The sequence below is a fragment of the Schistocerca nitens genome, chromosome 4, assembly GCF_023898315.1.
Source record: "Schistocerca nitens isolate TAMUIC-IGC-003100 chromosome 4, iqSchNite1.1, whole genome shotgun sequence".
Taxonomy (NCBI): domain Eukaryota; kingdom Metazoa; phylum Arthropoda; class Insecta; order Orthoptera; family Acrididae; genus Schistocerca; species Schistocerca nitens.
Genome location: NC_064617.1, coordinates 208,335,850 through 208,362,997, shown reverse-complemented (window position 1 = coordinate 208,362,997; position 27,148 = coordinate 208,335,850). Strand labels below are relative to the sequence as shown.

Genomic DNA, 27,148 nt, shown 5'->3' with positions numbered 1-27,148 from the left:
AAGAAAAGAAGATACAAGATTATAAGTCCCTTGATCATTTAGCTTACACTGAGGCTCATAAGAAATATGTCTGAATTCATCCTGTGTTGATGACTTCTGCTTTTGCCTCTCTTATGTTCTTTCCCCCTCCGCTTTCTTCCTTATCCCAGTCCTGTACCCCTCTCCTCTCCCCCTTCACAGCGGTTCCTACACTCTCCCTTCCGGGTGCCGCTCCCCCTCCCGGCCGAAGGGGTGTGCCTCATCTTCGGTGCCTGCCAGTGATAGGACTCCCTCCTGGGGCCCCTCCCATTGGCATCTGCCAGGCCAGAGTCTTGTTCCCACAACTTAGCCATGGGACACAGTCTGTGCGCCCCGAGGTTGTCTGCTCTCTTTCAGTTCTGGATCTTACCGAAGGCCGTTCTCCCTCCGTGCCCTGACCACCTCATCCTGTGAAGAAGAAGAAGAAGAAGAAGTCCCTGGACAAGGCCCGCCTCCACCCCCCACCACTGATAGCACCGGAGGTGTCATCTCCTCCCTTACAACCTGAGTCTTGTTCTTGTTTATTGAAGTCAGCCGATTCTTGTTGGTGCTGGATGATGACCCAGTGGCATGATTGGCTCCAGGCTATTCACTAACTGTTTGGATACCCACTCTGTGCTTATTCAATGGAACTGTCATGGATACTACCATCACCTCCCAGAGTTACAATCCCTTATTGCCTTTTACTCGGCATCTTGTGTTGTTCTCCAGGAATCTCATTTTACTGATGTTCCCTCATTGACCCTTCATGTGTTCCTTGCTCTCTGTTGGAACTGGGTTGGTCCTTTGTGGCTTCCATTGGTTCATACATGTATTGTTACTACATGGATCCCACTTCGTACCACATTGGAAGCAGTTGGTGTCCGGATCCACTTGAACTCTGTGGTCATGGTTTGCAATCTCTATCTCCCTCCTGACCGGCCACCTACATCTGCTGCCCTAACTGCCCACCTTCAGCAACACCTCCCTCCCTCCCCCTGTAAGGCAGAATCCTACAATGAACTTTTCACTGAATGGGAGCTGCTTCTGGCCCTCTCCCGTTCCCACGATTCAGCTCCTGGCCCTGATTCCATCCATAACAAATCGCTTCAGCACTTCAATTCTCCACAATGATAGTATCTCGTCCATGTTTTTAACCGTATTTGGCTGCAAAGTATTTTTCCCTCTCAATGAAGAGACAATATTGTGGTTCCTGCCCTTAACTCTGGCAAGGATCTCTCATCCCTTGATAGTTACCAGCCATTCAGCCTGACCAATGTCTCGTGTGAGTTACTAGACTGGGTGGTGGCTTGTTGGCTCATTTGGTTCCTCGAATCTTGGACCTTCCGTCTCCTTACCAGAGCAGCTTTCAGGATGGATGATCTCTGATCAGTTATTGTGTCCCCTCCAGGGCCAGATTTACGGCTTAACATCAAATTCCTTTTAGCTCAATCTTGGGCTGACTTTCTGACTTTTGGGAGGCTGCCCCCCTGCCTAATAAACTTTGTGCAATCCAGGAAACTCCCACCACATGTTATTCTTCCATCTGCCTCTCCTGACAGGAATCTACCATCCTCTGCCATCTTCATATTTGCCATACTAGGTTGATGCATGGTTTTTAATCCTGCAATGAGCTGTCTTCCTTTGCAGTTGTGGGACTCCCCTCATGGTGATTCATATTTTACTGGACTGTCCCCACCTTTTGGTCCTTCGCAGTAAATATGCCTTCCCATCTTCCTTATCACAGCTTTTAGTGAATGACCCGTGCATGGTTATGTTTGTCCTTGGTTTTCTTTGCGAACGTGAATTGTCCTCTCAGGCTTAAGTTCCTCTGGAATTTGAGTCCCTCAGTCAGCGTAGACATTGGTTATGGAGACCTTGACCTTGCCTTCACACCAGCCAGGTTCTCCCCACCTTTTCCCACTGTTTTGTGTGGTGTGTTGTGCAGTTTTGTTTCCCTATTTCTGATGTCTTCTTCCCCTGGTGTTGTCCCCATTGTATCGTGATAATTGTGTGGTGTGGGTGTCGGGGTGGGTCAGTGGTGGTGTTGGTGCCCCACCATGCGTAGCGTTTCTGAGGTGCCCCTGCTATCCTCATTTTCACCCACCCCACTCCTGTTCTTTCATCTTTCTGCTGCCCTGACATCCCTTTACCCTCTTTGTGTGCCCATTGTCCCTTCCCCTTAACTGGACTGTGCCCTTTGTGTCATTCCTCCCTTGATTTCTACCATCCTAGGTCATGGGACCAATGACCTCACTGTTTGTTTGCCCCCTCCCCCCTCCCCGCCCAGCCAACCAACCAACATAAGTTGTTAACAAAAACACAATATGAATGAGTATATAAATTTATTCGAAACCCAAATATGAAGATGCATATGGCTGTCTGGCACTAAATGAAGTTAAAGTATAATATGTACCAAGAGCTCCAAATAATTGCAATGCTCAAAATGAATTCTGATCAGGGCTTTTCCAAACATATTGGTGATGCTATTACTGTGCACTGTAAATTACAAGTGAAAGATCAACAGATGTTGGGCCCACCTCTGGCTCTTTGAAGTGCGATGCTACGATTGGGCTTCTGGAGACAGGAACATTGGATGCCAAAACGGCCACTACAGTGGCAACTGCTGCCTGCATAGGTGTGTCAGCAACAAGATTCCCATTGAAGTCTTCTCTTATCTATCAGAAATGAGCAGCCTGCTCTTTTCTTCTCGCCAAGACAATCTGACCACCAATGATTTTACAAACCCTCTCTCTGCAAATGGAGCAATGCTTTTTCTGCAGAGATCCTGCCAAGAGTGTGTCTCACATAAAAACTCCAGTGACTTCCATAACCTCATCTCTTCTCAAAAAAACTTACCCTATGTGATCTGGTCTCCTTATGTTACAAGTATCTTTACTAATTAGTATTGTTTGGCATCCAGCAGTTAGCATCACTTTCCAGAACCTGAGAAAGTTAAGAACTGTGTCTGTGGCTAGCTCTAATTCTGCGGCCTCTTCAGGTTTTTTGGAAAGCTGGAGATTCTTATCTGCTGAAGGCACTATTCAAATATGGTAGACTGCCTGCCTTCTACTGATATAAGTGTTTCTCTCACCCCACATCTCTGCTTGCCCAGCCAGAGTGGGAATGTGCTGTAAAACTAAATAAAAGCTGCTGTCTTCTGGGGGACTGCCTGACAAAGCAACATTCACCTGGCCAACACACTTCTGCCTACCTGCAGCCTGACTAGACTCCATTCTCATGAATGTCAGTGTCCCTGCCACATTCCAAGCCCAATTTTTCTGCCAAACCCCACATCGCCTGTCCTGAGTCGGTTGTGTGTGTGTGTGTGTGTGTGTGTGTGTGTGTGTGTGTGTGTGTGTTACCCAAATTCTCTCAGAAAAGTGAAGAACAGTCCCACACCAAGTTAAATGTAAAAATTCCAATTAACACAAGAAGGGTCACTGCCATCATATTTACTCTTCAAATCTATTATTTTTAGATCCTGCCTCCTCATTATCCTCTATTGAAATTGATTATCATATTGAATGAAAGGAGAAAAGATCGAACAGCTTGCTGCCTTTTAGTAGCAAAACTTGTGTGATGCAAGCCAAAGATAATGTTGGCAGTTTGTTCATGTGATGTTACCTAGTTTTTGCTGCATCCCCCTGCTATCATGGAGATACTGCCAATATTTGAGCTGTTCATAAAGAGTAGTCAATTAAGATATGCAGCTTTTCATTATTATTCTCTTATGCATATCCTTCAACACCAATATACGTATGTATTTCAATTCTCTGGGAGAGAGTGTGGTCTGGACATTATAAATTAAAATCATGACCAGGCTAACAAAATTATTAGTTGTGTTTTACCAGGTAGAGCAAATGAGTCCTCCTCCACCTCTGAAAGGTAAAACAGAAATGGAATCTGAAAAGTAAGGTACTTTGTACTGCAAATGCTGAAAGGCTTTGGAATGTTGTTGATAAACTTAAGGTACTTGTAAATTTTTAGTAAAAGCAGATCTTGATGTTAAGACAAACTATATGTTGCAACAGGCATTAAAACTAGAAAATATTTTTGAGTTATGAAACTGTCAGATGTCGCAGTCAGAGCTGAACAGTGCAAAATTAGATGGATTGAGTCGAAGTAAGGCATAGAAGTAGATGAGGGCCACTCAGGCATAGGAATGGCTCTGAGGTAAAACCAGCTGATTCATTTGATGAAGTAATTGGCGTAGTCATGAAGCAATGGACCACTGATCATAGTGACAGAAATTCATTATGAAATTATATTTCGTGAACCAATTTAATGTATTCTAGTTTTCTGGTGAACACATTTAATAATAATTCATTATGTATTGTAAGCAGCTGACTTTCCCAGCAAGCTGCCGCGATCCACTTTGCCACATCCTGCTTAAACGAAATTACACAATAGTTATGGACCAGTTTTAAATGTGTAATTGATGTGGCAGTGGTTTGCTTATCAACTCTAATATAGTTTTGTGTGATTTCCCTAAATTACTTGAGGTGAATGCTTTGCTGGTTCCTTCAACAAGACCACAGTGTGGATTAATTGCACTACTGCCTAATTTGGAATTATGTTAGTGAAATGTGAAACTATAACCTTTGTAATTTCTTTCTTGCAACACATTTATTTGGCCAGCAATCACCTGTTGGTTTTTGGCTTTATCATGTTGGAGGTTGTTCGCTACCATACTTCATTTTTAACAGAAAATATTAGCTGAATATAAATTAGAATGATTCTCACACTGTGCCTTATTCTTCACCACAAGCTTCATAAATAAATGTTTAATGAAGCTGTTAGCATGCCTAATTTTTTAAAATAGTTGTCTATTAAGTTGAGGATGGACATCGGATATTAGACTCACAGCCTGTTATGTGTATTGAATACTTTGTATCTATTTTCAATTTTTGTAGTTCTGTCATCCTCAGTTGCACATTAGATTACGGAATGCTGATAATTTTTATTTTGGGACCACTTAATTCTGAGGCTTTTTTTTAGTAAGGTCCATTTGAACATAAGTACACAACAAAAGGTTATTTTAAAAAAGTGAATTTATTTTCAGAAAGTACATACTTCACTCTATTTTTTGACATAGTTGCCAAGCTTGTTCAAACACGTGTCATACCGCTCAACCAATTTTAAAATACCCTCTTCATAAAAATTTGCCGCCTGCTCCGATAACCAAGAGTTCACTGCTGTTTTCATGTCACCGTCATCATTGTAACGATTGCCACTGAGGTGTTGTTTGAGGTGGAGTAACAGATGGTAATCGCTCGACGCTAGATCAGGACTATAGGGTGGGTACTCTAAAACTTCCCAGCCAAAACTGTCCAATAAATGACGGGTCTGACCTGCAGCGTGAGGTCTTGCATTGTCATAGAGAAGGACAATTCCCTTTGTCAGCATGCTGTGTCTTTTGTTTTGAATCACTCTGTGTAGCTTTCTCAGGGTTTGGCAGTATGCTTTGGCGTTGATAGTGGTTCCTCGTTTCATGAAGTCGATCAGCAAAACACTATGCCTATCCCAAAACACTGACACCATGATTTTGCACTGGGGTAGAGTCTGTTTGGCCTTCACCTTTACAGGAGTGTGTGTGTGTCTCCATTCCATGCTCTGTTGCTTCGATTCGGGCATGATATGGGAAACCCATGTCTCGTCTCCAGTTATGATCTGACTCAAGAAACCGTCACCTTCTTCATGATAACGAGTCAAGAACTTCATCACACACTCAAATCTTTGGTTTTTGTGGTCCTCTGTTAGGAGTTTTGGGACCCAATGGGAGCACAGTTTCCCAAACGTTATGTGTTCAGAAACAATGTTGTAAAGCACTGATCTCGGCACTTCAGGAAATTCTTTTGAGAGACCTGTTATTTTCAAGCGCCTGTTCTCATGAATACTCGCTTCAATTGAAGCCATCAAATCGTCTGTAATCAAAGCAGGGCGACCGGAGTGGTCCTCATCATGGACGTTGTCATAAACATCTTTGAATTCTCGTACCCACTTACCCACTTTGCTTTCACTCATAACAGTATCACTGTACACTTTGCAAATTGGTCGATGAATTTCTGCTGCAGACAGGTTCCTTGCTGACAAAAACCATATCACTGAGCGAACCTCACATGCAGCGGGCGAGTTGATAGACTTAAACAGTTTGAAAGCACAGAACAGGACCGTACAGGTTAGCTACAGAGCTGAAACTGAGCACAGTTGTTCCCAAGGCATGCTGGTACACGACACACACGCTCATTGTGGTATGCGCGCAAACTACTAGTGTCTGCAACAAAACAGGCCTTAAAAAACACGCCTCGTACAACTGAATGAAACACTATTTTTGTACCATATGTGTTTTACCTTTATTCTTTGCAAGGCATCTTCAGTGGCCTGGACTATGTAAATATTTCTGTTTGCACTAGTTAGTTTGCGTTTAGGATGTTGTAGGTAGAGGTTATAAACAGTTCTGGCTCATTTTGCTTTTCTATCATGCAGTAATAATTTAAAGTTCTAGTTAGAGATTTCATGGATGTTAATCTACATGTTGTGTCTTTGTTCCTTTGTTGTTGCTGTCCTGCTTCTTATAACTGCCATTACAAATATTGTTTTCAGATTTCACAGCACTAGGAACTGAACACTTCATTTTATTGATTTGTTTTGGTAGTTGTTGCCAATTGTTGAATGGCATCGCTAATTATGGAATGTTATTGCCAACTATTGAGTGTATTTTTGTAATATCTTCCATTGTTTCTTTTACTAAGTAGAGAGTCTGTATTGATGTGTATTTGTTCGTTTATCACATGTCTGTCCTCAACAATGGCTTTATGGATGTGGTAGTTTTCTTCTTGCATTTGTATAAGTTTCTTGTGGCTGTTTATTATGATTTTCATGTGGTGTTCCATGTTTGTAAGATGGTGGTTGTAGTGTTTTAAGTGCTCTGCATACAACACACAGTGACAAATATAGTAAAGGAACAGGGCTTTCAAATAGCATATAAAACTGTATAAACCCTCCAATCAAACTTAAGCCACCCAACAATCAAGAGCAACAAAGTCCAGGGATCAGGGATATGCAAATGTGGATGTCAAAGTTGTGATGCAGTATACATAGGTATGACGTGGAGGAATTTTAAAACCCAGTTCAAAATACACATTAGGTGTTGGATGCTTGGAAGAAACCATTCCATATTTGAAGTGCACTTAAAAAAAATCACAACCACTATCCTACAAACATATAATGAGACGTAAAAATAATCAGAATAAACAACCATGACAAATACCTGACACAGATACAGGGAAACTGCAGTGTCCATAAAGCCATTGTTGAGAACAAACATCATAATCCAGCAAACATACATCAATACACACTCTCTAGTGAACCTAGTAAAGAAAAATAATATAAAAATTATTTCACTTGTACTTGCAGCCATATTAACACAAATACATATATTTTCTCTCTCTCTCTCTCTCTCTCTCTCTCTCTCTCTCTCTGACACACACACAGAGACACAGATCACAAAATACATTAGACAGTTGCCGGTAACATTCAGTATTTGGCAACATTAACCAAACTATGCATCAAAACTCAAAACTGAATATTTTGTTCTTAGTGCTGTTGAGTCTAAAACAAAATTTCAAATGGCAGTTATAAGAACAACAGCGATAACAAAGGAACAAAGACACAGCATGTAGACAAACCTCCATGAAATCTGTAAGTATAGCTTAAAAATTTTAACTGCATCATGAAAAGCAAAAAGTGGCAGAATTGTTTATAACCTATACATACAATGTTCTGAATGTAAGCTAAATGGTATAAACGCAAGTATCTACATCTTACAGGCAACTGAACATGCCTTGCGAAGAATAAAAGTACAATACAGATGGCACTAAAATTGTAATTAGACAGTTCCAAAATAAAAATTATCTGTTTGGAATTGCTCCAGAATGTGATTCCACATTACTTAAATGACTGAAAGAAAGCTATTTTTTTCTAATGCTTTAGACACCAAAATTAGCAATTATGTGTAGGACAGATATTGCTGAATTCGAGCATTTGAGAAGCCCTGTGATGTGTGATTTTCAATTAAAGTTCTGATCAGTATCCACAGGAGCTTAGAACAGTCATTTTTTGTGTTTCCTTTACCCCATGCTGTATTGCTACTGATGATGATAAAGCTCTTCTTGTACAGAATTGAAATGAACTGTGTTTTTTCTAAGTTAAGTGATAGACCTTTTGCTGAGAATCAGTCAGTAATACTTAACGAAGATTTCATTTTTTGTTGTTGCAGCTGTGTTAGTCTTGATTATGAAGTGTGCGTCATCATCAAAGACAACTATTTCTCCTGTCAGTGTGAGATAGAGGTAATTTATACATAGCAAGAACTGGAGTGGTCCCAGAATTGAACCCTATGGAATGCCAGTAGAAATTTGTTTCCAATCAGAATAAGATCCACATGAGAGCAACATGAGCTAACATGAATCTTTGTTTCCTATTAGTTGAATATGAAGTGAACCACTTAGTATATCCCAAAAGTGATGTTTCTCCAAAAGAATTTGTTTGCACAGTCAAATACCAATACAAAAATCCCAGTTAGTGAAATCTTGTCATTCAGGTATTTTAATACACACTCAATGAAATTTTAGAAGCATGTTCAGTGAAGACAACTCTTCTGAAATCCAAATTATGACTGTTTAAGCATCTTATATTTGCAAATATGCTTAGTCTTTCTTTAACACATTACTTTTTCCAAAGTTATGCTAACTACTTAGGCTCCATCTTATTCTATTATTTGCTCCTGTGAACGTGTACGTGTTATGCAGGTCTTGGAGTCACTCATGTCCATCTGGAAAGTATTTACTGAGGTTAACGAAGGCGATATTGGCTTGATGTACTCAACGATGCCCTTTAGCTAAACTGCCTAAAGGATCGTCCTAAGAAATACCAAACTAAGATCAGCTTGAAGATGCCTAAATAAGGTGAAACGTGTAGTTGACAAATAAATAATAAAACTAAAATTGCAACCAAGGCTGTTTTCAACGAATACAATTAAACACTGGTTTGCTGATTCATGCCACAGTTGGATTAGAAGAATTTCTTTTCCAAAGTTTTGGAGAAGAAAGTCAGTAGTGAAATAGTTTCATTGTTATTGATGGCTGTCTTACAAAATATCTCAAAGAGGCATCTAACAATGGTGCACTTTAGTCTGTCTGCAAAGATACTTTGTACCTGAAATATTATGAACTATGTGAAATATTTAGCATTTAAGAGAGGTAATTACAATCCTGATTCCCCTAGAGTAAGTTGGCGTGATCGTGGTTATTGATTAAATGCTTGTGGTAATGATTGTCACATACAATTCAGTGCTTTATATTTTGCACCAGTTCCTCAGTTACCATTAGAAAGTGATTGTTAAAGAAGCTTGCAGTAGTAGATCTTGTGTTGTGGACCATTTAGTCATTATATTTAATTACTATACCATCTTGTTCCTTGATAGTCTATCCCACTTACCACCTTAATACAAGCCATAGTGTTTTGATTTTATTTTCAGAATTAATTTTCTCTTACATAAAATGCAAGCTTTTCAATTCTTCTCAATAAGAATAACAGAGTCTATAATATGAAAGTAGATGCATACCTGTGCTTATCCTGACCATTTAGTATAGTTCTGTCACTCTGTTATGTGATACTTGAATATATTTGGTTAGCCAAGATTTCTTTGATACACCACTGGTGCCATATTTCACATTTCTCTCTCAGGAGTTCAAGTCTGAGAGAAATTTATTTATAAACGCATTAAATTTATTATTTACATTCTTTGCCTTACAGGCCTTATTCTAGATTATGTTTCACAGGTTACTTCTGAAAGTGTCTGTTATGAGTTCATTCACTGTTCTACTTGGTTTCCTAATTAACAAGTAATTCAGAAAAACTGTTAAGGTTCTAAAATCTGCACAGTTGTGGTGGGACCAAGTGAGATGGCATAGTGGACTCATGTTTGGTAGGATAGCGGTTCAAATCTGAATATGACCATCCAGATTTAGGTTTTCTGTGGTTTGCCTAAATCACTCCAGACAGATGTGAGGATGGTTGGATGGTCATGGCAGATTTCCTTCCCCATCCTTGGTATATTCAGAGCTTTTGCTCCCTCTTTAATGGCCTCAATGTCGACTGGATGTTAAGCTCTAACCTTCCTTCCTTCTCCTTTAATTCTGGTGGCAAAAATTACAACCAAAGTTAGACTGTAAGTGATACATAAAATTTTAATATCATGTTTTGTTCAGATGCCTTCAACAAATTAATATTGAGATCACAAAAATTTTTTTTGCTTCCTGTGCTAGGCAAGTGACATAAGAGTATTTCAAATTTTTCTAAGAACTCAAAATTTTCAGTAGGGATTGGCAAGGCATAATAATTATAACATTTAATGTATTGTTATTAATGTCTATTTCTGATACTAGGAGATCATTTTTGCTTGTGCAGAATTGTTTAATAAGAGTTCCTGTGAGATTAAGACTTTCTGTGAACAAATTGTAGGCTTGTTCAGCCATTGTCTCAGCTGTGTGTGCTGTGGTTGAGTTTCAACCCTTGAGTAGTACGCTGGCATCGTTAGTGAACACTAGTTTTTGCTAAATGAAATACTTTTACTTGTGTACTATATCTTCAGTTTTCAGTCTCGAGATAACAATAATCAGTGTGTGTTCATTTGCTTTGCCCATAGCTGGTTAGTTTCATAAAACAAGTGTATCCACAACTGCATTTTATGTTCATTAGTGTCGTGCTTTCCTTTTGTGTGGAACATAGTAAAATGAAAAGTAAATTAATGATTTTTATTTCAACAGAAAATAAACCAGAAGAATGCATTTCATCTGCAGCTTATTGACTTCATGTCATCTATGCTCAAGAAGAAAGATGCAAGGATGGAAAACTTCCAGGTATATTTAAGTGTGCCATGCCTTAAACAAAATAATTTGATGTTTTAATAAACGTTAATTTTGGGGATTGATTTGTATTAGAAAGATGTTCAGTAGTTAATATTCCAATATTTAAAAGTCTCTATTTTCTTTTTTAAGTTTATATCTCAGTGCAGTTAATTGCTCTTTCAAGATAGCTGTGTTTAAAAGAATTTGCAGCATGGTAATGCTATGAAGTGAAACTATATTTTTGTTGTTGTTGTTGGTGGTGGTGGTGGTGGTGGTGGTGGTGGTGGTGGTGGTGGTGGTGGTAGTGGTAGTGGTGGTGGCCTTCAATCTGAAGACTGATTTGATGCATGTCTCCTCACTAGTCTGTCCTGTGCAAGCCTTTTCATCTCAATAACCACTGCAACCGACAGCCCTGTAACACTGCTTACTGTATTCATACCTGGGCATCCCATTGCAATTTGACACTCCAGACCTCTCTCAGTTACGAAATTGAGTATTCTCTGTTGCCTCAGGATGTGCAACGTCTACTGATCCCTTCTTTTAGTCACGTGGTGCCATAAATTTCTCTTTTCCACAGTTTTATTCGACGCGTCCGCATTCGATATTTGATCCACCTGTCTAATCTTCAGCATTCTTATGTAGCACCATGTTTCAAAAGATTTTATTTCCTCTTTTCTGAACTGTTTATCATCCATGTTTCACTCCTATACCAGGCTCAGCTCCAGACAAATACCTTCAAAAAAGGCTTCCTAACACTTAAGTTTATATTTGGCGTCAACAGATTCTTCTTTTCAGAGATTCTTTTCTTACTTTTGCCTGTCTTCATTTTATATTCTCTCTATTTCAACTACTACTTTTACAGATTCATTTCCTAACATTGTTTCTCAGAATCACTTGATTTAATTCAACTATACTCATTTAACCTTGCTTTAGTTTTGTTCATGTTCATCTTATAATCTCTTTTCAAGACACTAGCCATGCCGTTACACTGCTCTTCTAAGTCCTTCCTGTCTCTGACAGAATTACTATGTCATCAAGGAACCTCAATTTTGTTATTTGTTCTCCCTGAACTCTCAATTTCCTTTCCAAATATTGCCCTATTTTCCTTTACTGCTTGCTCAATGTGCAAATTGAATAATATGGGAATATGCTACAGTCCTGTCTCAATCTCTTCTCAGCCATTGTTTCCCTTTCATATCATTTGGCTCCTATAACTGCAGTCTAGTTTCTGTACAGGTCATAAACAATCTTTTCATCTCTGTATTTTATCTCCGCTACCTTCAAAATTTCAAGAGTGTAGTCCAGTCGACATAGTCAAAAGCTTTTTCTAAACCAACAAATGCTAGAAACATAGATTATATTTTCGTCAACTTACCTTCTAAGATTAGACATAGTGTCATTATTGCCTCATGTGTTCCTACATTTCTTTGGAACCCAAACTGATCTTCTCTGAGGCTGGCTTCTGCCAGTTTTTCCATTCTTCTGTAAATAATTTTTGTCAGTGTTTTGCAACCACTAAACTGATAGTTCACCTGCGTTCACACCTGTTAGTATTACATTCTTCACCTTAAAGTTTTCTGGGGATAGTACTGTGTTATATTGTAAATAAATATCACTGATAAGGCCAACATTTTGACCATGGCCACATTCTGATGAGTCTGCTGGTCTATTTTGTTGTCGAAGGCCTGTTATATTTGGTCATGAATGCTCTACTGAGCATGAAATTATGGCATTATTGGAGTCTTGTAGTGAAAGGAGGAATAAACTTTATTTTAACTGGTTTCCTGTGGTTGAGGGAGTGAGGATCTGCTGCTGACTATTGTCTCTTACAGGGTGTGCCATGACTGGTAGTCATGGGCAAATGGGTCTCTGAATTTTGTTTAGGTGATGCTGGACATAGACTGTGTGGCAGTAGCTACTTGCTGGTAATGCTCCCATCTCGTGTTATTAGTGTAGCCAGTTGGGCTGAGCCAAGAAGGTGCAAGCCTAAGGCCATCCTCTCCATTCATGTTCTTAGGAAGTTTTAATTTTTCAATGGTCTCTCTGATCTTGTGTTTTGCCATCCCTTGCTGTTTGACAAGCCTGTTGATTTAGTTGAATTTTATTTTCTTGCCACAGTCGTCCTGGCATTTGGCCACTGCAGGTTTGTTGTGCTGCCCAAGTCAAATGTAGTGCTTGTGCTTTCATATGTGCATTGCCCCTGCCTGCTGGTTTTGGCTATGTAACTTCTCCACACTTACAGTCCACCTTTACACATCTACAGTGTGGAGAGTATCTATCTAGTCCTTGGCATATCCCAGCACATCCTGGATCGCGTGGGTGCTACCCCACAGTCAGTGACACACTTTGCATAATCATGGTGCTGGCTGCAGTCGGTCAATTTCCTGTATGTCTTGCATTCTTTTATCCATTATCAAGGATGTGCAGATCTATCTTGGGTTTTAATCATTGACCAAGAAGGTTTTTGCAGCCTTTAGAGCATGGCTTAAGCATTGCTTGAAAATTGTCAGAAAATGTGTAAATACCTGTGCATATGTGTGGTGTGCATACTGTAAGACCTTCGGTACACACACCATCAGATTATTTGACTTGTTGCTCTAACGAAGTAGATGAGTGTCAGCAATATGTCTCATGGTCTTATCGTGGCATGTTTATCTTCTGCCGTTAGGTCAGACGATAGAAATGCCACTTGCACGCTTAGAGTAGCAGATTGACGGTGACCAACTTTAAACATAACTTGATTAATTTTCACACACATTTATTAAAATAATAACAAGCATATAAATAACTTAACTTGGTTCTGGATGCTATTTACAATTTACAATCTGAAGTTCCTTTGGTCTTGGTACATTAATCTTATTCTCACATATCTCTGATACTTGACAAAAGTGTCTATACATTTATCTTCATGGCTGTGTATAGGAATATGGTGATCTTATTAGGCGCAGACTGAAACTTGACTATAGACTAATGCAGACTGACTAATCGGCGGTCTGTACACTCATTATAATACCTCGAGCGTACACGTATCACTGTGCGAGTGTGATCCGCGAGGAGAAAAGGTTCTACGTTAGCAGCAATCTCATTGGCTGCGTTACATATTAATACGCGGATCAGTGGAAGCAGAATTTGGTCCATCTTTGTGGCAGTGCCATCTTGTAGAGCAGAGACGGACGAGCGCGGCGCCTGCGCTGTTGTTCTTAGCGGGGCGCGCTCTAGTGGGAAAGTTGTGTACGCGCTGACTACGCGGAACTATGTACACAACAGTAGGTGTTTGCTTCCGACATACTATGTGCCTTAGTGTACCATCCTATATACTTCCACACTTACGAATTGAATCACACCATTCTTCTGTAATTTGGGCGTGAAGTGGATTTTCTCATGCATTTTGTTCAAATACTCATGAAACCTGTGTAGCTCCATTTATGTAATGAACATGTCCATGTATCTGACCAAGCAGCATGGGTGTAAAGTAGGTGATCAATGTGCTGTTGCTTCAAAAGCCAGCAGGGATATGTCTGCTGCTAACAGGGATAGGGGAGAAATGGCAGTTAAGCCATCCATATGCTCGTAGTATTTTGCTTGCTATTTTTAGTATGTTTAAGACAAACATAAATCAGCTAGCTCACATATATCTTGTGGGACATGGTCTTGATGTGAACAGTTTCATCTACTGACAAGTTTGTAAATAGTGACTTTATGTCAAAACTGACTATATGTCTGTGGGTAAAACTGTTCCTCCTTTTACACTTTCCATAAATCAGGTGGAGTTCTTCACAGAAGAGTCGGTTTTGGCAACTAGAGTTCTTAATTTGCAGGCTATATATTTACCGGGTTGTATATAGGAGAATATCTTGTACACCAGGTGGAATAGTTTTGTCAAAGAATTACTACTGCCATTTTTACTATTAGAAACGGTATCAGAAGTGAGTGATTGTTTGACACCAAAATTAGGCTACTTTGCTTATTTTCATTCGCTATTGTTGTATGGTATTATATTTTAGGGAACTCTTCTCATTCTAAAAGGATATTTTTGGCTCAGAAACGAGGAGTTCAGGCAATAAGTGGTGTTAGTTCATGAACCTCTTGTCGACCTCTGTTCACGAGTCTGGGTATTTTGACATTGGCCTCTGAATACGTATATTCCTTATTGTCATTTCTTGTTACCAATATTAGTTTATTCCCAAGAATAAGCAGCTTTCACTCGGTTAATACTTGGCAGAAATCAAACCTGCATTTGGATCGGATTTCCTTAACTCTTGTGCAAAAAGGTGTGCAGTATACTGCTACATCCATTTTCAGTAAGCTGCCACTCGAATCTTAGCAGTAATCCATGTGCTTTCAAATCGAAACTGAAGTGTTTCCTCATGGGTCACTCCTTCTGTTCTGTCGAGGAGTTCCTTGAAAAATTAAGCTGATTTTTATTGTATTGCTGATAGAATTTACTTAAACTTATGGACTGACTTTTTTAATGTTCATGAACATTGATTTTTATCTGTTATTACGTTATGTTGTAATTTCATGTACTGACACATTCCATGATCTTGGAGATTTGCTCCTCAATTTAGTCCTATGGAACTTGTAGAGTAAATAAAAATAAATAAACGTTTGGCTCTTGCAAGGATCTCAGTAATTCTGAGGGAATGTCATTTATTCCAGGGACGTTTTTTCCACTCAGGTCTTTCAGTGCTCTATCAGATTCTTCTTGCAGTACCTTATCTCCTATCTCCTTTTCACATACTATTTCTTCTTTTCTTTCTGCAATATTGTCCTAAAGTTTGTTTCCTCTTTAAAGACCATCTATATATTCCTTCCCTTTTAACTTTCCCCTCTTTGCTTAGTATTGGTTTGCCACATGAGCTCTTGATATTCATACAGTTGCTTCTCTTATCTTCCAGGATCTATTTAATTTTCCTGTAGATGCTGTCTGTCTATCTATCTTTTTATTATATATCAATCTTATCTATGTATCTGGTTGTTGTTGTTGTTGTTATAGCAACCAGTCATCAGAAGGCCTAAAAAGGACAAATCTTTTCATTAGTAACCTCTCACTCCTCCTCCATCACACTTATACTGAAATAGTGTTCGATGAGGCATGTCATGTTTCCAGGGAACCTCCCAGCTGTGCGACTTTTCTTTAGAGAATCTATTCTTTTTTTGAATTTGTGTTGATTTCATAACGACTTCAGTTTAATATTTGTGTACTTCTGCTTTAGCCAAAGGGAGTGGTTCTACATTTTCTACACCTACACTCTGCAAACCACTGTGAAGTGCCTGGCAGAGGGTACATCCTATTGTACCACTTGTGCATAAAGCGTGGGAAGAATGATTGTTTAAATGCCTCCATGGGTGCTGTACTGAATCTAATCTTGTGCTCATGATATCTATGGGAGTGATATGTAGGTGGATTAGTATATTCATAGAGCCATCATTTAAAGCCAGTCCTATAAAATTTCTAAGTAGGCTTTCTTGGGGTAATATACATCTATCTTCAAGAGTCTGTGAGTTCAGTTTCTGCAGCCTCTCTGTGACACTTTCCCACAGAAGAATAAACCTGTGACCATTCATGCTGCCCTTCTCTGTATATGTTCAGTATCCCCCATTAGTCCTATTTGGCATGGGTCCCACACGCATGTGAGCAATATTCTGGGATGGACCACATGAGTGATATGTAAGTAATCTCCTTTGTAGACTGATTGTATTTCCCCAGTATTCTGCCAATAAACTGAAACTTGTCACCTGTTTTAGCCACAGCTTAACTTATGTTATCATTCCATTCATGTACCTACAGAATTTTACACCCAGGAATTTTATGAGTTGACAGATTCCACCTGTGACTCACTAATATTATAGTCATAGGATACTAATTTTTTTTCATTTTGTGAAGTGCATAGTTTTACTTTTCTGAACATTTAAAGGAAGTTGCCAATATTTGCACCATTTTGAAATCTTATCAAGATCTGACTGAATATCTAAGCAGCTTTCAACAAAGACATCATCATAAATAATCTCATAAATTGCAAAAAGTCTGAGCTTACTATCAGTATTGTCCAAATGATCATTACTGTACAACATGAACAGCAGAGGTCTCAACAGACTTCCCTGGGGCACACTACAAGGTTACTCCTTTATGTGTTGATGACTCCATTCAGTATAACTTGCTGCGACCTCTCTGCAAAAAATCCACAATCCAGTCACAAGTTTTGCTCGATACCCCATAAGATCATACTTTTGATAATAAGTGTAGATGAGGTACTGAGTCAAGTGCTTTTCAGAAATCAAGAAATACTGCTTCTACCTGACTGCCTTGATCCATACCTTTCAGTGTATTATGTGAGAAAAATGAGAGTCAGGTTTCTCATGATTGATGTTTTCAGAATCCATGCTGGCTAACACAGAGGAGATAATTTTGTTTGAGGCATCTCATTACGATTGAGCTTAGAGTATGTTCTAAGATTCAACAACAAATTGGTGTCAAGGACATTGGGCAATAGTTTTGTGGTTCCTGAAAACTGAATAGTTTTTCTATCAGTTTCGCCAGATTCATAAAAATGGACAGTCCTCTTTAATATTGTGCAGAGAATTTATTTATTTATTTGTGAAGGGATAAGGTATGTCCATATGTGATGTTTCGTAAGCTGTTTAACCCTTGCATATACTAATTGATGAATAGTCTAGGAAGTTAAGCCAACAATGTCTCCTTCACCGCCATTTCTTTATTTTTGTAACCTCTGGGAATGCTTCAGTAATCAGTGGAGGCAAAACATTTGAATACTGTGAATCTCAGAATAAAGGAATATTATTTTTCCTGAATGTTGATCGTGATACAGATCTCTCTCATAACATTAAATTAAACCCACCATCTCAGGCTGACCTACATGCTGAAGAGTTGAATGTGTGTTGGTGTTAATAACTTTTCAGTATGCAGTTGTCTGTTACAACTGTCACACCACCTCTTTTTATGTTTCCTTAGGTATGCAGAATTCTGCCTGAGTCTGCTTTAGTTTTTCAAGGGTTTTGGGGAACTCTGCTGAGACTTAGAAGCTGCAACTAAGACTCCTGGCAGTTTGAGAGGATTGTCATGGTCTCTTAACATCCAGCCTTCTAATCTTTTAAGACTAGTCTTCCCAATGAATTATTAAGCAAAACAAAATAGGTGATTAGAACACAACACTGATGGTTGTAACAATTTGTTAAAAATGATATGAAAGTGAATCAAATATATATGGGATTTTATTTAAAAAAAATCATTTATTGAAAAACAAAAAGCAGTTGCAATTTATTTTTTCACAAATTTCCCACTTTAATTTCAAAACTCCTTAGGCTTACAGTTAAACGTTATCATGTTATAAAACTTTGACTACAACATTATGTTTTGCAGAAGGGCAAAAGTATTTGACATAACCATAATTTTGAAAAAGTTAGTTAGTCTTTTATTTTAATTTTAGTAAATATATTTCTTTAATCATTTAATTCCACACAGCCTTAAATTTCATGCTAAGTACTAGGGACTGGAAAATGTAGCATCTATTTTTGACAAAATTCACATCTATTTTTTGTCAAAATATATGATCAGACGCACAAATTTAAAAGGTTGTAACATTACATGAGTGAAGATGAACGAAGTCTTAGCTCTTTGAAATTGACTTTAAAAAAGTGCTGACTGGGAACTCTGTGACTGGAATGTTTGCTTTTCAAAAATGATTTTTCTGTTGTAAAGCAGCAGCATTTTCCGGCCATTGAACTGAATGTATCTCTGGTTTAAGGTATCTCTGGACGTTATTTGTCTTTATCCACTCAGTTCTGCAGGCTATTAATTTCAACCTTTCATGGGCATTCATAGCCATGTTACCATGCTTGACAAGGCTACAGATAGAACTGACAAGGCATTTAGTACAGTAACTCTGTTTTAACATTAGGGGAAGACTTTCAGTGCAGTCAAAAAACATGACAAATTTCTGATGTTGTGATGGTCATGATTGAAATTCGTAACTGAGCAAGATTACTTGCTTTACTTATTTCAAAATAAGAAAACAACAAGCAATGCATAACACAAAGTATTTGGTTCCATCTACCATGTAGTTGCTTGTTGAGGTTAGCAGAGTATTATATTTTGATTAAAATTCAGTCTTGATCACGTTATGTCTGTTTTAATGAGTAACCGGTTTCGGTTTTTTCTATAAAACCATCATCAGACCCATTGGCTCCCTTGGGTTGGTAGGTGGAGCTCTCCTTGCTGCTGTGCAGTCAACTGTTGACTGCACAGCAGCAAGGAGAGCTCCACCTACCAACCCAAGGGAGCCAATGGGTCTGATGATGGTTTTATAGAAAAAACCGAAACCGGTTACTCATTAAAACAGACATAACGTGATCAAGACTGAATTTTAATCAAAATATAACAATTAATTGATCACTGTATTCCAAAAATGTTTACCAAAATTTAGCAGAGTATTGTTAACGACGTAGTTCAGGCCCGTCCTCTGGTGGTATAAGATGCAACCACAGTTCAAAACATCTGCCACCTAACTTGCCACATTGAATGATCCACATTTAGGGGTACCACACCGACCCCTGACCTCATTGGCACCCTCTGAGAGGGGGGTGTAGAAATGAAATAAAAAAATTATTTAATATAATTACTTTTCATTTAGAAGACAATTACACGGAACATGTTGCAGCAGAAGTAATTGGCACACCATATTTTTTGGAATATTTCACCTTTTTCAGCAAGTCATTTTTCTCTTTTATGTATTTATAAAACTCCAAGTCAGCTTATAGTTAAACTGGCACTATGAGATTGATTCCACAGTCCCTGGCAGCAGCTAATTTCTTTCATCAGTCAACTAGGCCAACATCAGTGAAAATACTCTTTCCACAGTGGTGTTGTGTGTGGTAATAGAAAACAAATACAAAGTTTGAGCATTTGCCATTTATGTTCAGGATTTTCAGTTTCCTTAAGAAAGTAAATCTACATTTCTTCCACAGTGTGTTCAAACTTCCATTCTTCCGAGTCATACTTAGTTTCTAAAGAGCTCTTCAGATACATATATTACTAAAAACATTTGAAGCCAGAAATCTTCACACCTGTTTAGTCAAGTGTATAGTTATGTTTTCAATCATCACACAAGTCTGGGATTTCATATAGCGTCATCCAATCAAATACTTGATATTTATTGAAAGAAATAGCCCTTTTCTGTAAATAATCAAATGGTTTGGTATAGAAAGCCATTGTTTCTTCTTCAAATTTCGAAATAGAGTAATTATTTCTTGGTTAGGGTTCTCATTTTTTAATTTGTTCAGATTCATCTTGGTTTGCATGCCAATAAAACTGGCAGTCTTCCTTCGATTCAGATACCTCTGAGTGTCTATTAATATAGTTCGTATTTCAATTATCAAGACTTTATTATTCTCCACTCTTTTTAAATTTTTTTTCAAAAAGAGCCAAGTTGGACTGCAGAAACATTGAAGTAAATTTCAATGATTGGACAGCTGAAAAAAAATCTGAAATTATTTTAAGTGGCCTGTCTTCAGCGTCAAAAAATTGTTTTAATGGAATCCGAAGCTTAACAATTCTCTCAACTGTGGGCATTAATGACGGCCATCTTGTTTTTGAGTGAGACAAAAGAGCAGATCTCTTTCAGCTGCTCTGTCCTTACAGTGTATATTGAAAAATAATTAAATATTTTCATGATTATTTCAATTTTGACATTTAATACTCCAGCAGCACTTGCACTTGATGTGGTAGTGGGGAATATGGGCAGGGCATCCAATTCCTTCTACATTTTTCCTCGTTCTTCTTTAATTTGGTAACATTCTTCTGGCCAGGTCGATAAAGCCCTCTGAAGTTGGTATTGGTATTGTCTCCACAAAAAGCGATTGATTTATCTAATGAAATTTGCAGTTGTCTTAAAGTGTCTAGACAAAACTTTGGAATTGTGTCTGATGTTCCGCTACTCAGCAAATCAAACTTAAACAGTTTCTATTGGATTCCGTCAACATCAGTGACGTATTGAACAACTAGAGGAAACATCTTTCCAGCCTTGGCATTTGACACAGCAGTGTCTGTGCCAAAAATGAGATTTCTTGCAATTGTTTTGTACATTCGGACATGGTAAATATTTTTAACAATTGCTGTAGCTTTGATCCTGGTTGTAGATTGCATTGTTGCAACTTGGGAGTCAGAATACATTTCAGCATTCAGTTTTATGTTACAGTCAAGAGAACTGAAGGGTTGATGATACTTGACAACTTTATAAGCTGTTGTTAGTTCTGCAGCAGCAATAAGCAGTTCTTCCTGGGTATCTTATTTAATCATGACTGTAGAAATAGGTATTGACGTCAATGCTACTACGAATCTCTTTGTCTGATTATTCCATAGAAGTGTGATACCTCACATCTGTCTTACCTCCATTCCATGAGTTACTGAGATGAAACAGCTACAGGTCTCACACAATGTGTCCTGATCTATACTCTTTTTCTTGACAAAAGACTATTTTTTGGTGTAGTGATCCAAAAAGTGACACTTCCGTTTTCCATTCTTAGTCACTTTCCTAACTGGTGATTAGAAAAGCTTATTAGACACTAAACAGTTGACAATAACACTTAAGTCATTGAAGTACATGTCCCTATACACTTCACGCCCCATGTACCCATAGTAAACACTTCAGACATTACTAACTTGCACTCATTGGCTGTATTACATTTAGAAAGAATAATCTTATCAGATTGCTGTTCAAATTGGAACTGCCTGATTCTTCTCCATGGTGCTGCTTAAACAGTTCTAGCCCCGTTCTACTGGAGAAGACTGGTATTTTCTGGAATGATGCCGCTAGATCCAGAAGGTGCTTGCATCGTCGATACAGGATACACAATGTGCAATGTCATCTGTTAGACGACCTTGTCAATGTAAACTTGTTCACATAAATAAAACTAACTGAGGCTGCATTTACATGTTGTGCTAACAGATGGCGTTACTTCAGTACCTGAACCGAGCTCATAACAGTATTTTGCAAAATTGGGAAAAAATTGTGTCCTGTCAGGGTGTGGGGACAAGAAGGTCCAGAACAGTGATAGTACCAATATACATATCAGGACAGATGACAATCCCATTCCCATTATACAATCTTTCGAGCTTTTGCTGACTAACTGTCTGTATCTGGCGTGGTACCATATCATCAAGCGCATTGGTAAGTCATTGTATTTGTATACTTTTTATTTTGCAAACAGTTTCTTACGCTCATTATCTTTCCAAATTGGGCTTCACCAGATAATGTACGAAATGAGTAACTGAAAATTGGTTCCATTTTCGATTTATATGCAGAAAGTAAAGCTATTTCAAACTATCTGTGGTGAAATAGTTCATCTGGGTAAAATTCGCTACGAAGTAACGTCTATTAAATAACTTTGTGTTTTCACATTTTTAGATAGAATTCGCACCTATTTTGTATTCATCGCGAAATGCGAATTTTTCCAGTCCCTGCTAACTACAAAATTATATTGGCTGCTTTCATTTACAGAAAATTCTGAGTAAGAGATACACATTTTAGTCTGAATGTTTCTTATTGCATTATGAAGCATGCTGTTTATATGCATACAACATTGAATAACAAATTTTACAAGAAATGAACTGTAAAACATTGCAATAAGTGTAACCTGGTAGTCAAGTACTTCACTATTGAAAGTGTATAAAATGGTGATTGACAGGAATCTCAATCTGGCACATTACATGTGTCAAAATAAATTTATAATTCTAAAATAGGCTTCTTTTGAAAGGATCCTCATACACTTACTAGTGACCGGATTTAATTGTAGTGGCCCTAACATTTGTCAGACTCCGTAACAGCCACATCCCTGTAGAGAGAACTACAATATAATGTCCCATTAGTTAATTCTGTGACAAAAATCATGTTATGCACAACAAGAAAGCCTACAAAAAAATATGTTTGAAAAGTTTTCTGCCATTTCATCAAAATGTTTGCACTTGTGTGAACTGTGCAACTCAATAAATATTGCAAAATGATATGTTGGTCATCAGTATATTAAAAATTAAATCTAATATCCAAAATGTAAAAATTTAGCAAGTCAGATAGCAATTCACACATGACCATAGGCATGAAATGCAAACTCTTTCTTCATTTTCTTGAAACGTTTCTGCTCATGCAGGTCATTGACAACCTCTTTCAAACTCCTCTTTTCTTCCACAATCTATCATTTAACATCTCCTCCCATTGCAATCCTCTTTGGGCTACATTATCCTTCACCAGGTTTCTTCATCTTATTTGTGGTCTTCCAATTGGTATTCATCTGGTTCCTGTTCATTCTAGCGCTCCTCTTGGAAGCCTTTCTGTTCCCATTCCTCAAATGTGGCCGAATCGTTTAAGCCTATTGCTCTCCATGGTTTATTTGGAGATCTGTCAAGTTGTGTTTTGCATTATTTCATTCCTTGACCTTTCCCTTTTCATCTCACCCAGGATCTCTTGTAGAAAGTGCATATCTGTTACTTGTATTGTGCTCAGATCTTTCTTTGTCCAAGTCCAGGGTAGATAAAAACAAACAACTTATAAAAGTTCATATAAAAGCAAAAGGCTATAAACTACAACTATAAAAATTTATTTTGATTAATTTGTGTTTGAGTACATCTTTGATCACTGGGTTGTTTTGAAAATCAGCCTTATGCAAACACAGTTAGTTTATTTTTATATTTACCCATACATTTTTAGACACCTGTGTGTCCTCTATTGTGAGTCAAATTTTTATTTCTGTAAAGTAAAATATGAAATTTATAATAATTTAACTGTTGTATTTATAAATTTCATATTGTACTTTACAGAAATAAAAATTTGACCCACTGAAGATGACACATAGATGTCTAAACATGTATGGGTAAATACAAAAATAAACTAATTGTGTTTGCTTAAGGCTGATTTTCAAAACAACCCAACTTTAAATTGCAAACACAGAAGAACATCAAGAGGAGCTTCAAAACTGTTGGCAAATACTTTTCTGGCTTTTGAGTGCATAAGGGTTTGGATTGCAGTACCTTGATTTCAGCGTCTTCAGACAGTTGATGAGTTGAGAGTGAAGGATTACTTTGGATGTTTGTGTATTCTCTAACAAGAGGATGGTCTTGATTTAATTGGGTTGTGCAAATGTGGCTGAGCATAACAATCCATTTGGTAGGTGAATTGGTGATCTCTTGATGCCTGAGAACATGTCCTACTAACCGGTCCCTTCTTCTAGTCAAGTTGTGTCACAAATTTCTCTTCTCCCCAATTCTGTTCAATACCTCCTCATTAGTTTTTTTGATCTACCCATGTAATCTTCAGCATTCTTCTGTAGCACCACATTTTGAAAGCTTCTATTCTCTTCTTGTCTAAACTATTTATTGTTCATGTTTCACTTCCATATGTGGCTACACTCCATACAAATACTTTCAGAAATGACTTGCTGACACTTAAATCTATACTCGATGTTAACAAATTTCTCTTCTTCAAAAAAGTTTTCCTTGCCATTGCCAGTCTACATTTTATATCCTCTCTACTTTGGCCATTATCAGTTATTTTGCTCCCCAAATAGCAAAACTCAGTTACTATGTTAAGTGTCTGATTTTGTCTCATTTCCTAATCTAACTCCCTCAGCATCACCTGATTTAATTAGACTACATTCCATTATCCTCGTTTTGCTTTTGTTGATGTTCATCTTACATCCTCCTTTGAAGACACTGTCCATTATGTTCAACTGTTCTTCCAGGTCCTTTGCTGTCTCTAACAGAATCACAATGTCATCGACGAACCTCAAAGTTTCTATTTTTTCTCCCTGGATTTTAATTTCTGTTCTGAATTTTTCTTTTGTTTCCTTTACTGCTTGCTCAATATACAGATTGAATAACATTGGGGAGAGGCTACAACCCTGTCTCACTCCCTTCCCAACTGCTGCTTCCCTTTCATGTTCCTCTACTCTTATAACTGCCATCTGGTTTCTGTACAAATTGTAAATAGCCTTTTGCTCCCTGTATTTTAACCCTGCCACCTTCAGAATTTGAAAGAGTGTATTCCAGTCAACATTGTCAAAAGCTTTCTCTAAGTCTACAAATGCTAGAAATGTAGGTTTGCTTTTCCTTAATCTATCTTCTAAGATAAGTCATAGGGTCAGTATTGCCTCATTTGTTCCAACATTTCTTCAGAATCCAAACTGATCTTCTCCGAGGTCGGCTTCTACCAGTTTTTCCATTTGTCTGTAGAGAATTCGTGTTAGTATATTGCAGCTGTGACTTATTAAACTGATAGTTCGGTAATTTTCACACCTGTCAACACCTGCTTTCTTTGGGATTGGAATTATTATATTCTTCTTAAAGTCTGAGGGTATTTCGCCTGTCTCATATGTTGCGTCTAGACAAGACAGCCTAGACACAATGAGAGGAAGCCGAAAGGCACGCGCTTAAACTCACGCAGGCTGGCGTGAGGTCTGAAACAGGATACGTAATGAATGCTATAAAGAAAAGTACGTAGCTTCTGGAATACTTAACTTTAATCCACATTTGTAGAACATCGCTCTTGATGATACATTAATAGAATCTCAATATCAATTTAATACGGCGCCTTTTAGGTCGTAGCAAATGTAGCTGAAGGCTATGCTAACTATCGTCTCGGCAAATGAGAGCGTATTTGTCAGTAATCCATCTCGGGCAAAGTCGGCTGTACAACTGGGCGAGTGCCAGTATGTCTCTCTAGACCTGCCGTGTGGTGGCGCTCGGTCTGCAGTTACTGACAGTGGCAACACGCGGGTCCCACGTATACTAATCGACCGCGGCCGATTTAAAAGGCTACCACCTAGCAAGTGTGGTGTCTGGCGGTGACACCACATCATACATCTTGCTCACCAGATGGTAGAGTTTTGTCAGGACTGGCTCTCCCAAGGCTGTCAGCAGTTCTAATGGAATGTTGTCTAATCCCGGGGCCTTGTCTCGACTTAGGTCTTTCAGTGCTCTGTCAATCTCTTCACGCAGTATCATATCTCCCATTTCATTTTCATCCTCTTCCATTTCAATAATATTGCCGTCCAGTACATCGCGCTTGTGTAGGCCCTCTATATACTCCTTCCACCTTTCTGCTTTCCCTTCTTTGCTTAGAACTGGGTTTCCATATGAGCTCTTGATATTCATACAAGTGGTTTTCTTTTCTCCAAAGGTCTCTTTAATTTTCCAGTAGGCGGTATCTATCTTACCCCTAGTGATATATGCCACTACATCCTTACATTTGTCCTCTAGCCATCCCTGCTTAGCCATTCTGCACTTCCTGCTGATCTCGTTTTTGAGACATTTGTATTCCTTTTTGCCTGCTTCATTTACTGCATTTTTATATTTTCTTCTTTCATCAATTAAATTCAATATTTCTTCTGTTACCCAAGGATTTGTACTAGCCCTCGTCTTTTTACCTACTTGATCCTCTGCTGCCTTCACTACTTCATCCCTCAAAGCTACCGAGCGAGGTGGCGCAGTGGTTAGACACTGGCCTCGCATTCGGGAGGACGACGGTTCAATCCCGCGTCCGGCCATCCTGATTTAGGTTTTCCGTGATTTCCCTAAATCGCTCCAGGCAAATGCCGGGATGGTTCCTTTCAAAGGGCACGGCCGACTTCCTTCCCCGTCCTTCCCTAATCCGATGAGACCGGTGACCTCGCTGTCTGGTCTCCTTCCCCAAAAACAACCAACCAACCAACCCTCAAAGCTACTCATTCTTCTTGTACTGTATTTCTTTCCCCCCTCTTGTCAATTGTTCCCTTATGCTCTCCCTGAAACTCTCTACAACCTCTGGTTCTTTCAGTTTATCCAGGTCCCATCTTCTTAAATTCCACCTTTTTGCAGCTTCTTCAGTTTTAATCTACAGTTCATAACCAGTAGATTGTGGTCAGAGTCCACATCTGCCCCTGGAAATGTCTTACAATTTAAAACCTGGTTCCTAAATCTCTGTCTTACCATTATATAATCCATCTGAAACCTGTCAGTATCTCCAGGCTTCTTCCATGTATACAACCTCCATTTATGATTCTTGAACCAAGTGTTAGCTATGATTAAGTTGTGCTCTGTGCAAAATTCCACCAGGCGGCTTCCTCTTTCATTTCTTACCCCCAATCCATATTCTCCTACTACGTTTCCTTCTCTTCCTTTTCCTACTATCGAATTCCAGTCACCCATGACTATTAAATTTTCGTTTTCCTTCACTACCTGAATAATTTCTTTT

At 38.5% G+C, this 27,148-nt stretch overlaps 1 protein-coding gene across 1 annotated transcript in view; it reads left to right on the top strand.

Annotated features, from left to right (window-relative positions):
* The window catches only part of LOC126251775 (condensin complex subunit 2), a 201,659-nt gene that overhangs the window by 35,421 nt on the left and 139,090 nt on the right, over window positions 1-27,148 (top strand). The window contains exon 3 of the mRNA XM_049952398.1: window positions 10,830-10,922. Coding sequence (XP_049808355.1) covers window positions 10,830-10,922 — 93 coding nt within the window. The remainder of the gene's footprint in view (window positions 1-10,829; window positions 10,923-27,148) is intronic.